The following is a 12,475-nucleotide window of genomic DNA, read 5'->3' on the forward strand; positions in this document are numbered from 1 at the left end:
ATTTAAATACCATGACCAACACAGCTGTCAGAGATACAATTATGGTCGTGTCCGAAATAAAACAATATATATTTTTCCTTTGATGAACACAGTAGCTGCCTTCCTGAAAAATTCAGCGTATATTAAAACCATTCTATAGGTATTTGCAGTTTAAATGTAGGATGCTTGTTTAGGTTTTTCACCTACAAGAATGCCTAGATGGATACTTGAAAGTCATGTGGGAAGCAGGATAATTTTTCATTGTATGATACTGTCCCTTTAATTGCAGGATGTCTAACATCCCTGGCCTCTGCAGGCTAAATGCCAGTAGTTCTCCCCATTGACTATAACATCCAGAAAATGCTTCCAACAAATATCCAAAATGCCCACTAGGGGCAGTGTCACCCTGGAGAACCACTGGTCCTCGTAACTGTTCCTGCCTTGTCAATCTTTTAACACTGCTTTGGTTTATAGTTCTTCAACATCTATCACTTGGCTCTCCCAATTTCCCGGTGTCCCTAGTCTCTCTGCCTGTGAATTTATCCTTCAAATAGATCGTGAAGGTGATCTTTGTAAAATACACACCTAATCACGTCATTCTCCTGCTGAGTATCTTTGGAGGCTTCCCAGCTCTACCGGATGGAATCAAACTTTTTAGAATAGAGGGCAGTAATCCTATCCCAACATATATCAAACCCATGCTCCTACCACTCTCTTCAATGCGTGCTGTGCTGTGCTCTTCCCCATGTGGTCTTTAGAACTGAACAAGTTTTCTGAGTCTTCCCACCAACTTGGCGATCTTCTGTCTGGCAAGTTCCTGCTAATAATTCAAAATGCAATTCAGGTATTACTTCCCCAAAGAAATCTTCTTCAATCTCCCTAGTCCACCCTGACCTTTGCACTCACCCTGTTTTGTAACTGGTAGGTAGCCCGTGTTCACCACTAGACTGTGAGATGTCTGAAGGCAGAGATTTTTATTCTACCTTTATATTCTAAGAAAATCAAATAGGCAGAAATATACAGTAAGATCTTAGAAAGTCAAACACATTTAAAGTTGAATAATCCTATAATGTTATTTGGAAAGTTCTGCAGATTGCTATATAATTATTTTTTTTTTACCTTTCAATATTTTCCCATTCTTAAAGAAACATATACTTCCATCCAGTTTTATCTGTCTAATATTACAGCCTTTTAGCTTGTTCTATTTTTATTATTTAATTTATGATAAATCCTGAAATGTCTTCGCTTTATTTTTCTTTTACCAGCTTCAACTCCCCTTGTATTGACTCATGAAACAAATATGTCCTTTCAACCCATTCCGAAGTTGGTATTTTTACTTAATTTAGTGTATATATCTCAGATAAGAAGCTTTTTTCTCAAATGATTTGAAATCAGCACATGAGTTTTCTTTTTAGCCATTAACAATTAAAAAATATTTTTCATGAATGTATAACTTGTTTCCCACAAACTGTCAAATTGATAGTTCTGGTTTCAAGTGTTGATTCATGGTTTTACATGTGTGGTTGATGTTCACCAATGTTTAATTTTGTTTTAGAAATTTTTTAGACTTGAGAGTGTTCACCTTTTTCAGTTCCTTTGCTAATTTGCAAAATTAACTAGTCTCAAATAATCTTGATGTTTGTCCATGCTGGACCACATGGTTTCTTTCTTCTGGTTACCATAATCATCCGTCGTTGTTTTTTTTTTTTTTTTTTTTTAATACTACATTGTTCTTTGCCTTCCCAGAATTTAACAGCAATATTTCAAAAATTTACTAATGACTTTCCTTTGGGTCATTAGAAGAAAAATGGTTCCTGGAGAAACAATGTGCTGCATAAATAATAGTGCAGAGACATTTTCCTGGAGGCTACAATGTGACCTATGAAATGCACTAGATTGGTTCTTCTCCATTAGGACGTTCAGATCCTTCTTTTATTTTGGAAGGGAAGAATAAATGGAGGAAAATGTGCTTTGAAATTCTCTGTCCTGCTTTAGAGCATGTAAATAGCATCACACACAAAAAATTTTCAAGCTGTCAGGAGTTAAGCAAGTATGATAATTTCGGATAATTAAATGCTTAAGACAATCAAAATAGAACTCATCCTAGTAAGCTTTTCTCACTTGAAGGAGAGTTCTTCAAAAAGTAGTTACTGATCTTACTGTCTTTCAATAGGGCAGTTTTAAAAATGTGGTAAAACAGTCCACACTACATTTTGCAATCTTTAAAACAAAGAAAGTATGGACACAGAACGAGGCATAGTTGTTTTAAAATTTTAAAAATCATGAATAATATAATACATAGACTATGATCCCATTCATATAAAAAATATTAGAAACAAAAGTAAAATATATACAAACCGAGAGACTGGAAAGATACCCACAGTAAACTGCCCTCAGTATTCTGCAATGAAAGCTTTTATTTCTGTCTGTTTCTTCCACCAGGTTATGAACTCTTCTGTTACCAGACCAAATATAGCATGCCCAGTTAAATTAGAGTTTCAGGTAAAAAGGGATTTTTTTTTTTAAGCATAGGTACATCCCAAATATTGCATGGAACATATTCATACTAAAAAAAACCATTCATTGTATACCTGGAATTCAGGTGTCCAGGTAACTGAGTGTCCTGTATTTTTATTTGCTAAATCTGGCAATTCTACTTGAAGGAGACCTTAGACTATCCATCCTTGGACTCCTATAACTAATATAGTTACAGTGATTTGGTGGGTACAGAACAAACGGCAAGCGAGAGAGCAATGAAGATTAAGAATAACAAAATAATAACAGGCAATTCTGCCAAGCATGTTAGATATCTTATCTCAATTCTCATGGAAATGTCATAATGTTTTATTAGCGGTCCTATTTTACAGATTAAGAAACAGAAGTATACTGAAGCCACACAGTAAGTGGTAGAGCTTAAAATGACCCCAAATTTCTGAGTCCTGATTCAGCAGCCATAACCAACTAACTGCCAGCTGCAGGCAGGTAGAAGAAAATAAGGAGAAAGCGAACCAGGGGAGAGGCTTTGGTTCTGCCTACGGTATGCAGTGTAGGACTTTGCATAAGTGCCTCAATTTTGCCTAGACGTGGAATGTGAGATACACAGGAAAAGCAGACAAATCTGGGCCCAGTCCTTACCTCCACCACACATTAGAACAAGTTATATAATTTATTTCGGCTTCAGTTTTCTTCTCTTTAAAACTGGAAAGAGAATCTACCTGAGTACTGATGGGAAGAACAAATGAGATGATTTCTGTAAAGTGATCAGCAGGAGGTTTGGCAAGTAAAAGACACTGTCAATGTGAATTAGTCTCAGCTCAGAGCCCCAGTTTTTTCATTTGTAAAACAGAATTATACGAGTAACTACTGGTATCTATATTCTGATGTGAGATCAGATGAGAATATATCTTTCTAAATTCTAAAGATATTTAGAATCTTCTTACTCTCCTCAATAGAGCAGAACCAGAATATCAAGGCAGAGCATTAGTATTTTTTTCCCATGAATAACTAATTTTGTTTAAAAATTATCATACAGTAAAACTGATTCAGTGTACAAGGTTCTGTAAATTTTAACGCATGTCTAGACTTATGTAACCACCACCACCATCAGGATACAGAACATGACTCCAGCTTTTGAGATTCTTTTTTTGAAAATGTTTCACATTCGTATTACAAAGCACTTTTAAAAACACGAAAAAGATTTAGATAAAAGTGCTGAGGATGCAAATGAACAAAACTGGCTTTTTGCACAATTCTTTTGCAGTCTTCATGCCCTCTAGGTATCACCTGGGCCCTTCTTGCTGTTGGCGGTGCAGTCTATTTCTTCCCACGAAAGTAATCAAGAAGTGACTTGACAATTGGGACCTTTCCTTCACACTAAAGGCAGGCCCATGCCATACGTACAAACTTCAGCATTCCTTATTGGATCCTTTTTATATTACCAGATCTTATTTTTTTGCAACTGTTTCCTCTAATTGCCATTTTCTCTCTAAAATGAAGAACCTTGAATAACCAGCACTTTCTCACTCTTTTAGGGAAATTATTTTTTCGGGACAAAAGAGACAGACACTCATTGAGAGAACAAGAATAGAGCTTTCAGGACCCCAAACCTCTCCGGGGTAACAAATCCTGTCTGTAATCACTCATTCCCTGTCTCCTGCCCCAATCCTAGCCTCTCTGCTCCTTGCCTACCGGGCGCATCCTGCAGCGTCGGACTTGGGTTACCAAACTTCTGTTCTCCCTGGCGGCCTCCCACCCCCTACCCTGCGAACTCTCCCAGCTAACTGACTTGCGCTGACACACGGCTGCCACGTCTGGGAAGGGGGGCGGGTCCGCTTTCCGGTGACTCACGTCCTCGCTATTTGTCTTTTGTTTCTAGGACGGTTTGGCGGCCGTTTTCTTCCCTCTGCTTTTAATTTGGGAAGCAGGAAAACTAATGAATCAAGAGTGAATCTCTTCTCCACCCATCTCCCCCCGCCCCTTCTTCTTCAAGTTGGCTCTCTTCCCTTCACAAGTTCCGTAACTATCCGAGAAGTGCGGGGGTGACGGGGGCGGGACAGGTGGGGACGGATTAATTACACCTAAATCCGAAGTTGGCAGTCTAAAGCATCACTTGGCTGGGGAGCCTTTCCGAAACTCCCTTGCAGGCAGCTGGGCGTTTTCCTGCTGCCGCTGTACATTTGCAGCTCATTTCTTGACGCTCCTGCTCTGTTATGCCTCTATCTACCTGGTTACCGCTTTAAGTGCCCAGATCAGGGCGAATTTCACGAGGTGCACGAGCGGTTTTGTTTCAGTCCAAGGTAAAACCCAGTATGCAAAATGAGGAACCACCAAAGGATGCCAGGGAAAGGGGGAGAAAAAGGGATTCCCTCACCTTTTCCGGCACATTCCTTGTCAATTTCCACCAGGAGGAGGCGCGCGGTCTAGATCCCCCCTCGCCTCCTTCCTTACATCCCCCTACCGAGCGCAGCTCAGGCTCGCCGCGCAGCCTGAGCAGCTCCTCCGGCAGCCCTGGCCCTCCGCACCTCCCCTCCCCGCCCCCCGGGTTGGTTTTTCCCAGCTGCGGAGGTTGGGCCAGGGGCTGGGGTGCGAGGAGAATCGGCGCCTGCAGCGCTGAACGGGCAAGTCGCTGCGACTCTGGTGAGACTGGGAGTTATCTCGAGTGCGGAGGTGAGCGCCGGGGAAGGCGAGAGCCTGGGGGGCGGAGGGGGAAATAGGGGCCTGGGGGGCGGCTCCGGGGCCCCTCCCCATCCTCAGGCAGGAGACTAGCGCCGGTCCGGGGGTCCCACCGCCGCTTTGTTTGCGGCCTCCCCACGCCACCCCCCGCCTCCCTTTTGGAGATGACTTGAACGCCCTCGGGTCTAATGGGGCTGGCTGGGGCGCGGGCTGGGGGCGCCAGCCGGGTGCTTTCCACTTAATCCGTCAGGGTCCTGAAAGACATCAAAAGACTCCTGTAACCTGAAACTTCCATCGCGTCCTAACCTGGACCTGGAGGAGAGGTCCGGGCGGGGGCGGAGACCCCGGAAGGCAGGTCGTCCTTGCGGAGGAGGTGGGGGGAAGGAGCTGGGAAGGAGAAGTTTTAGTCCGGAGGCGCTGGGAATTAAGCAAGAAGTTTAGACGCGGGGGATGAGTCTGATCGGGGAAAGGAGGAGGGCGGGAGCTGGGAAGGGTATATATAGTGAGGGCTCGGGACGCAGCAAGACTGTGCTTCGCCCCTCGGGTCGCCTGCCCCTCAGCTTGGGTAAGGATGTGCGTGGCGCTGGAGGAGGCGAGGCTCGGACGGGCTTTCGGAGGGAGGTCTCGGGTACCCGGTGGGGTCGGCTTGGCTCGCGGCGGCGATTCCTGCCCTCGGGGAGCCGCGGGCGCCACCACGCCTCACGCTTGTCTCCCGCTTGTCCCAGGTCGCGCAGCGGATCCTGCGGGAGGCGCCAACAAGAGAGGCGGGAGGTGCCACCCGGGGGCGGCGGCCGCAACGAGAGCGGGAGGAGGAGCGCGGAGCCGAGCGTCCCGACCGGCCGTGCGTACTTTCTGGAGGGAAGGGGCGGGGGACTCGGCCCCGGGAGGGGGACGCCCGGTGGCCAGGGGGTTGGCCAAGTTCCGGCGGCGGCCCTCCTCTGCTCCCACGAGAGGAAAGTTTTCTCCAGAAGCTTCCGGCCGGCCCGCGCCCTTCGGAGCCCCGTCTCCCGAACCTTCGGAGCGGGCGGCGTCCCAGCCCGGCTCCGGGGACACCCGAGCCGCGATGCCTGGGGGGTGCTCCCGGGGCCCCGCCGCCGGGGACGGGCGGCTGCGGCTGGCGCGGCTGGCGCTGGTCCTCCTGGGCTGGGTCTCCTCGACCTCCCTCCCCTCGTCGGCGTCCTCCTCCACCTCCTCGGCGTCGCTCCCGGCGCCCGCGGCGTCCGGCCAGCCGGCGCTGCCGGGCCGATGCCCAGCGCCGTGTGAGTGCTCCGAGGCCGCGCGCACCGTCAAGTGCGTGAACCGCAATCTGACCGCGGTGCCGGCCGACCTGCCCCCCTACGTGCGCAACCTCTTCCTCACGGGCAACCAGCTGGCGGTGCTGCCCGCCGGCGCCTTCGCCCGCCGGCCGCCGCTGGCCGACCTGGCCGCGCTCAACCTCAGCGGCAACCGCCTGAAGGAGGTGGACGCCGGCGCCTTCGAGCACCTGCCCGGCCTGCGCCAGCTTGACCTCAGCCACAACCCGCTGGCCGACCTCAGCCCCTTCGCCTTCTCGGGCAGCAACGCCAGCGTCGTGGCCCCCAGCCCCCTGGCGGAGCTCATCTTGAACCGCCTCGAGCTCCCCGCGGCCGAGCGGCAGAACCTGAGCCTGGAGGGGATGGTGGCGGCGGCCCTGCGAGCTGGCCACGCGCTGCGGGGGCTCCGCCGCCTGGAGCTGGCCAGCAACCAGCTCCTCTACCTGCCCCGCGACGTCCTGGCCCATCTGCCCGGTCTCCGGCACCTGGACCTGCGCAACAACTCGCTGGTGGGCCTGACCCACGTGTCCTTCCGGAACCTGACGCACCTCGAAAGCCTGCACCTGGAGGACAACGCCCTCAAGGTCCTGCGCAACGGCACCCTGGCTGAGCTGCAAAGCCTGCCCCACGTCCGGGTCTTCCTGGACGACAATCCCTGGGTCTGTGACTGCCACATGGTGGACATGGTGGCCTGGCTCAAGGAGACCGAGATAGTGCAGGGCAAAGGCAGGCTCACCTGTGCGTTCCCGGAGAAAATGAGGCATCGAGTCCTCTTGGAACTCAACAGCTCCGACCTGGACTGTGACCCTATCCTCCCGCCATCCCTGCAGACGTCCTATGTGTTCCTGGGTATTGTTTTAGCCCTGATAGGCGCCATCTTCCTCCTGGTTCTGTATTTGAACCGTAAAGGGATAAAGAAGTGGATGCATAACATCAGAGATGCCTGTAGGGATCACATGGAAGGGTATCATTACAGATACGAAATCAATGCGGACCCCAGGTTAACAAACCTCAGCTCGAATTCGGACGTCTGAGAAGCGCGTGAGGACAGAACCAGGACAACTCTGCATGAGATGGAGACTTCAGCTTTATCCCGTCCTAGGCTTGCTTCACCTCCACTCTCCACTGTAGCCGCCAGTGACCTTGACTGAAAGCAGCGAAGGGAATTTGCTCCCTTCTGTAAAGTTTCTTGGTGTGTTCTGTTACTGTGGGGCGCTGAACAACTGTGCATAGTGTTTTATCCTCTTCCTTCTTGGAACTCAACATGTGTGGAGGGATGTTTTCAAGTTTCAGCATGAACATGGCCTCCTGGCTGTTTTTCTCTTAGTACAGTTCAAGGTGTAGCAAGTGTACTCTCACTGATAGCATTCAACAAAAGCTGCCTCAACTTTTTTGAGAAAAAGACTTATTTCATAAATATCAGTTTTATTCTCATGTACCGAAATTGTGGAGAGAATGATTGCATTTCATAAACTGCCTGCAGACCTTAGCAAGCTCTTCAGAGTAACTCCATAGTCCACAGGAGCCCCTGCATCCGAGAGCATGCTTACATTTTACTGTTCTGCATATTTCAAAAAATAACTTGCAACTTCAGATAACTTCTTGACAAGTTGCTTTTTTGATTGCAGTTTATATGAAACTATGCTGAAGTTTTTTTATAAACTGCATCGAGAGCCAACAAACTGAATTGTTAAAAAAAATTCAATAAAGATTCTTAAAAGAATTACAGCTGTGTTCAAGTTTGCTATTTGAAAAACGGATTAGGGGCAGTGATACTGAATGGTTTTGGCTCTGCTGATAATTAAGCTGTTAGTTATAGCTGAGAATGAAACAGGAGCAGTGTTTTATACAGATAGGCTTTGGAGATAGATTTGAGATGGTGGATCCTTTCATGATTTACATAGAGAAGCTGAATATTCATGTGAAAGTTAATGCTGTTCATTAAACAGTTTTGTAAAAGCATTATAAAGTTGGTAAGAAGGAAGATTTCTATAAGACAAACAGTTCACATTTTGGGTTTTTTCCTAGGCTGATTAAGTTAGGACAGAACAAAATTAGTTACATAATAAAACCCTCCATAGAAAATTGTTCTGTGGATTTTTAGAGCAGAGTGTGAAACAAATATAATGCAAATAAATGTATGAAAGTGAAGTGTCTTAAGACAATATTCTAAAATAAAAGATTTTAAAATGTAAATAAAAAATTCCTAATATCATAATGTAAACTGGAACTTAGATTTTCTTGAGAATATATTTTTTTAAATGCATAAAATGGAACATACAGGGTTGATGGTTTGATTATCAGAGACCCTGCTAATGTGCTTAAAAAATTGTCATGGTATGATACGAATTTGAGGAAATAACCAGAGCTAACTGTCTATAAACAAATGTCTCAATCAGTTTCTTATGTTCAATTCAGTATTTAAGAATTTGGGGACATTTTGCTAAGCTAAATTCAGTGTTAGCATATACACCTTTATGAAGAATGAATCACATTTAACGGTAAATAAAAGCAATTGGTTAATGAAGTGGTATTGTCAACGATAGGCAAGAATTTCTTTTTCAGTTTCCAATTTGCCAATTAAGCTTAAGAGTAAATTCCATTAATCTCTAACCTCTTATATACAGTGATCTTAATTTAGCTATTATTGTTTAATTTAAAGTGTAGGTAAATTTGTATCAGTAAGTCTTAGGGCGCTTCTTTCCCTTTAAAATGATTATGTTCTAGAGAGTTTTATATTTGAAATAAAATTTGTTTCCATATTTTTATAAATGAAATAGGATTAGGTAGTACTTTAGTTGTAGAAATGTTTTTTTAGAATAGAATAGAAACATTTTCCCTCTTTGAGTTAAACTCAGAAGTTTTCAAAATAGAGCTAAAAATATCTGAATTTGTTCCTTGTTTAGATTAGATTAGACAGATACGATATTTTAACTATATTAAGTTTTCTAAGGCTCATTTTATGAAATAGTATTCATTATTTTGGGGTTATACTTTAGATCCTATAATTACCTAAAAAAAGGTTAAATATATGGTACTTAATATTCCATTAAACATTTTAAATGTTCACCAGGAATTCATAAACTGGCCAGCTGCCATTATTTCCTAAGGATGATGCCAAATTATCAAAAATATCTAATAAATAAAAGCACACCATCTTAGGAATAAACTGCCAATGGACTTTCATTGGTAAGTCTGCTGATATTGTACAAAACAACAAATTGTAATATTTAGAGAGTCTCTGGTCAGAAGAATTATTTCATCATGTGAAAGTCTAACAGTTAAAACTGACCTTTAAGATCCAGGAAAGCAGTAGATGGGTTAGTCTAGATTTTCTCATCATCAACTCACTGAAGCAGAATCGGTGGTACAGTGAAGCTGCGTTTTTAGCCTGTTAAGTGATGGCTTTTTTGAAGTTTGATTTCTTGCTTCTTCCTTTGTATAAACTTCCCAATTTAATATCATATCACTGCTTACTATTCCCCAATACATGGTGATACACATTCTTAAGGTAAAAAAATGTTACTGTTTGAAAACAATTCTATTGTATGGTTATAATACTCTAAGTCTATAAGCTTGTAGGGCTTCTCTGGTAGTGCAGCTGGTAAAGAACCTGCCTGCAGTGTGGAAGATCTGGGTTCGATCCCTGGGTTGGGAAGATCCCCTGGAGAAGGAAATGGCAACCCACTCTAGTAATCTTGCCTGGAGAATCCCATGGACAGAGGAGCCTGGTGGGCTACAGTCCACGGGGTCGCAAAGAGCCAGACACAGCTGAGCCGCTAAGCACAGCACAGCATAAGTTTCTAATGCATTCTGAATTCCTTGGCAGATAAGTGCTGCAGAAATTCAGTAAGGATAACTGAATAGGCAAAAAGAAAACAACAGTATCGTCACTTGAAGTGTACTTGTTTTAAACACTGTTTCTTGGTATCATTATGCATTATCAATCCTAGAAACCTACAAGTAATCCATTTTTGAAATTTATTTTGCTTGGTGATACATTCTGTTACTCAGCAAAGGTTTCAGCAGAAAACACCCTTTTTTCTTTGCCAGTTTCATTTGAGGAAAGTTAGAAAAATAAAAATGTAAGCACTTGATAAATCCCTCAATTGAAAAGGTTATTAAAATGTCCAATAAATTTCAATTTAAAGTGGCAAGAATTTAGGCTAATACACCTTGACCCTGAATTGTAACTCCCCCCTTTCAATGGACTAATTCAGTTTGCAACATTAATACATGTATCATCAATTTTGCTGCCCCATGTGATTTAATAGTGACCCACTAGGCACATTTATACCTTATAACTGATAGGTTTTTCTTACAAAGTGAGGAGTCTTTGAAGCACATTAAATAAAAAATTTAAAGACAGACGAGCTGCTTAAATTGAAAGACTGATAATAGATAAGATTTTTTCCCCCCTAGAGATAGAGAAAAGATTGGTTGAAATAAATGGTAAATCCTTTAAAATTACCTTAATTGGGAGCAAATGTGGATTATGGTCACCTCAATATAGAATCAGAAATAAGTTACAGCTTTGTTTTCTGTCTTAACTAAAGTGGGTAGGGAAAAAAAAGATCCCAAATGAACTGTCATTGTTTCCTTAGGGATTCTGTCATTCATTTCAGTTGCCGACTCTTTGTGACCCCATGGACTGCAGCACGCCAGGCTTCCCTGTCCATCACCAACTCCGGAGTTTGCACAAACTCATGTCTGTCGAGTCGATGATGCCATCCAACCATCTCATCATCTTAGACTCGTGTTCCAAATGTGGGGCTTACTTACTTGAGGACATCAGAGGCTTTGCAGCTCTAGTTTGGGAAGCTTTGCTATCATCTCTGCTGGTTTGCAAGGTTAAAACCAGTTTGGCCCGTGCTTTCTTCCTGCTCCAAAATCCATTCAGTCATCCGTCCTTCAGAGAGCAGCACCCTAAAGTGAAGAGAGACATTTTTCAGATGAGATTCAAGTTTCACTTTTACACTTGTGCAAGGATTTTTCATAGTAAAGGAGAGGGAAGAAGGAAATGAGATTTCTAGATTGTATATGGAAAAGACCTCGATGATGTCCTTTTTAAATCTTTCAGTAACTCTGCAGTGCTGTGCTTGAAATAGTTTAAGAAAATATATTCTGTATTGTCCAGGTGATCCTGTGTTTTAGAAGGAGAAAAACAGCTCCTTGAGGGTGTTTTGTACAGATATGTTTCATTCCTAGAAATGTTTGATTAAAAACACAGGCTGGTTTTATGTTGTGTTTTACCTTTTTTTTTTTTTTTAGTTTTTTTAAAATTTATTTTTTATTGAAGGATAATTACTTTAAGAATTTTGTTGTTTTCTGTCAGACCTCAACATGAATCAGCCATAGGTATACACGTATGCCCTCTCTTTTGAACCTTGCTTCCATCCCCCTCCCCATCCCACTCCTCTAGGTTGACACAAAGCCCCTGTTTGAGTTTCCTGAAACATACAGCAAATTGGCTATCTATTTTACATATGGTAATGTAAGTTTCCATGTTACTCTCTCTTGCCTTAAAAGAGGTCATCTCTTACCTTAAAACATTTTTGCAGCTCTAACTTTGCCATGGGTTAAACAAAAAAATCTAGATTTAAAAAATATTTAGTATATAATTTATGTATTTTTAACAAGAATCAGAATTCTCACTATTTTAAAATTGGATGGGCTCTTAAATGTGTCAAGCCCAGATTCTCATTCTACCCTACAAATGAAAATCTTAATAGTGGTGACCTGTTGTTATACAGCAACAACCAGGACTAGGTCTTAGGTTCCATCCTCCCCTTCCAGTCCTTTTATGACCACATGATGGTATTGTTAATTACCTACCTTGAGACCTTTGAAATCCTCATGTCTAATTTTCAAAAAGGCAATTGATGTGAATTTGTTTTATTGTTTTTGCTTTGCACTCAAACATTCACTATATTTGTTTAAATTTAACTTTCAGTGTGTTAAAAAAAAATGAATTTCAGACCCCTATTGTTGTTGTTCATTCGCTCAGTCATGTCCAGCTCTTTGAGGCCCCG

The 12,475-nt window shown here is 43.5% G+C and overlaps 1 protein-coding gene across 1 annotated transcript; it reads left to right on the forward strand.

Annotated features, from left to right (window-relative positions):
- Nucleotides 1–6,149: 6,149 nt before the first annotated feature.
- On the forward strand, nucleotides 6,150–8,020 carry TPBG (trophoblast glycoprotein). The gene has a single exon (XM_052645947.1). The coding sequence runs from the start codon at nucleotides 6,215–6,217 to the stop codon at nucleotides 7,475–7,477; it is 1,263 nt and encodes a 420-aa protein (XP_052501907.1). The 5' UTR covers nucleotides 6,150–6,214; the 3' UTR covers nucleotides 7,478–8,020.
- Nucleotides 8,021–12,475: the final 4,455 nt, after the last annotated feature.

The sequence above is a fragment of the Budorcas taxicolor genome, chromosome 9 (assembly GCF_023091745.1).
Source record: "Budorcas taxicolor isolate Tak-1 chromosome 9, Takin1.1, whole genome shotgun sequence".
NCBI classification, from domain to species: domain Eukaryota; kingdom Metazoa; phylum Chordata; class Mammalia; order Artiodactyla; family Bovidae; genus Budorcas; species Budorcas taxicolor.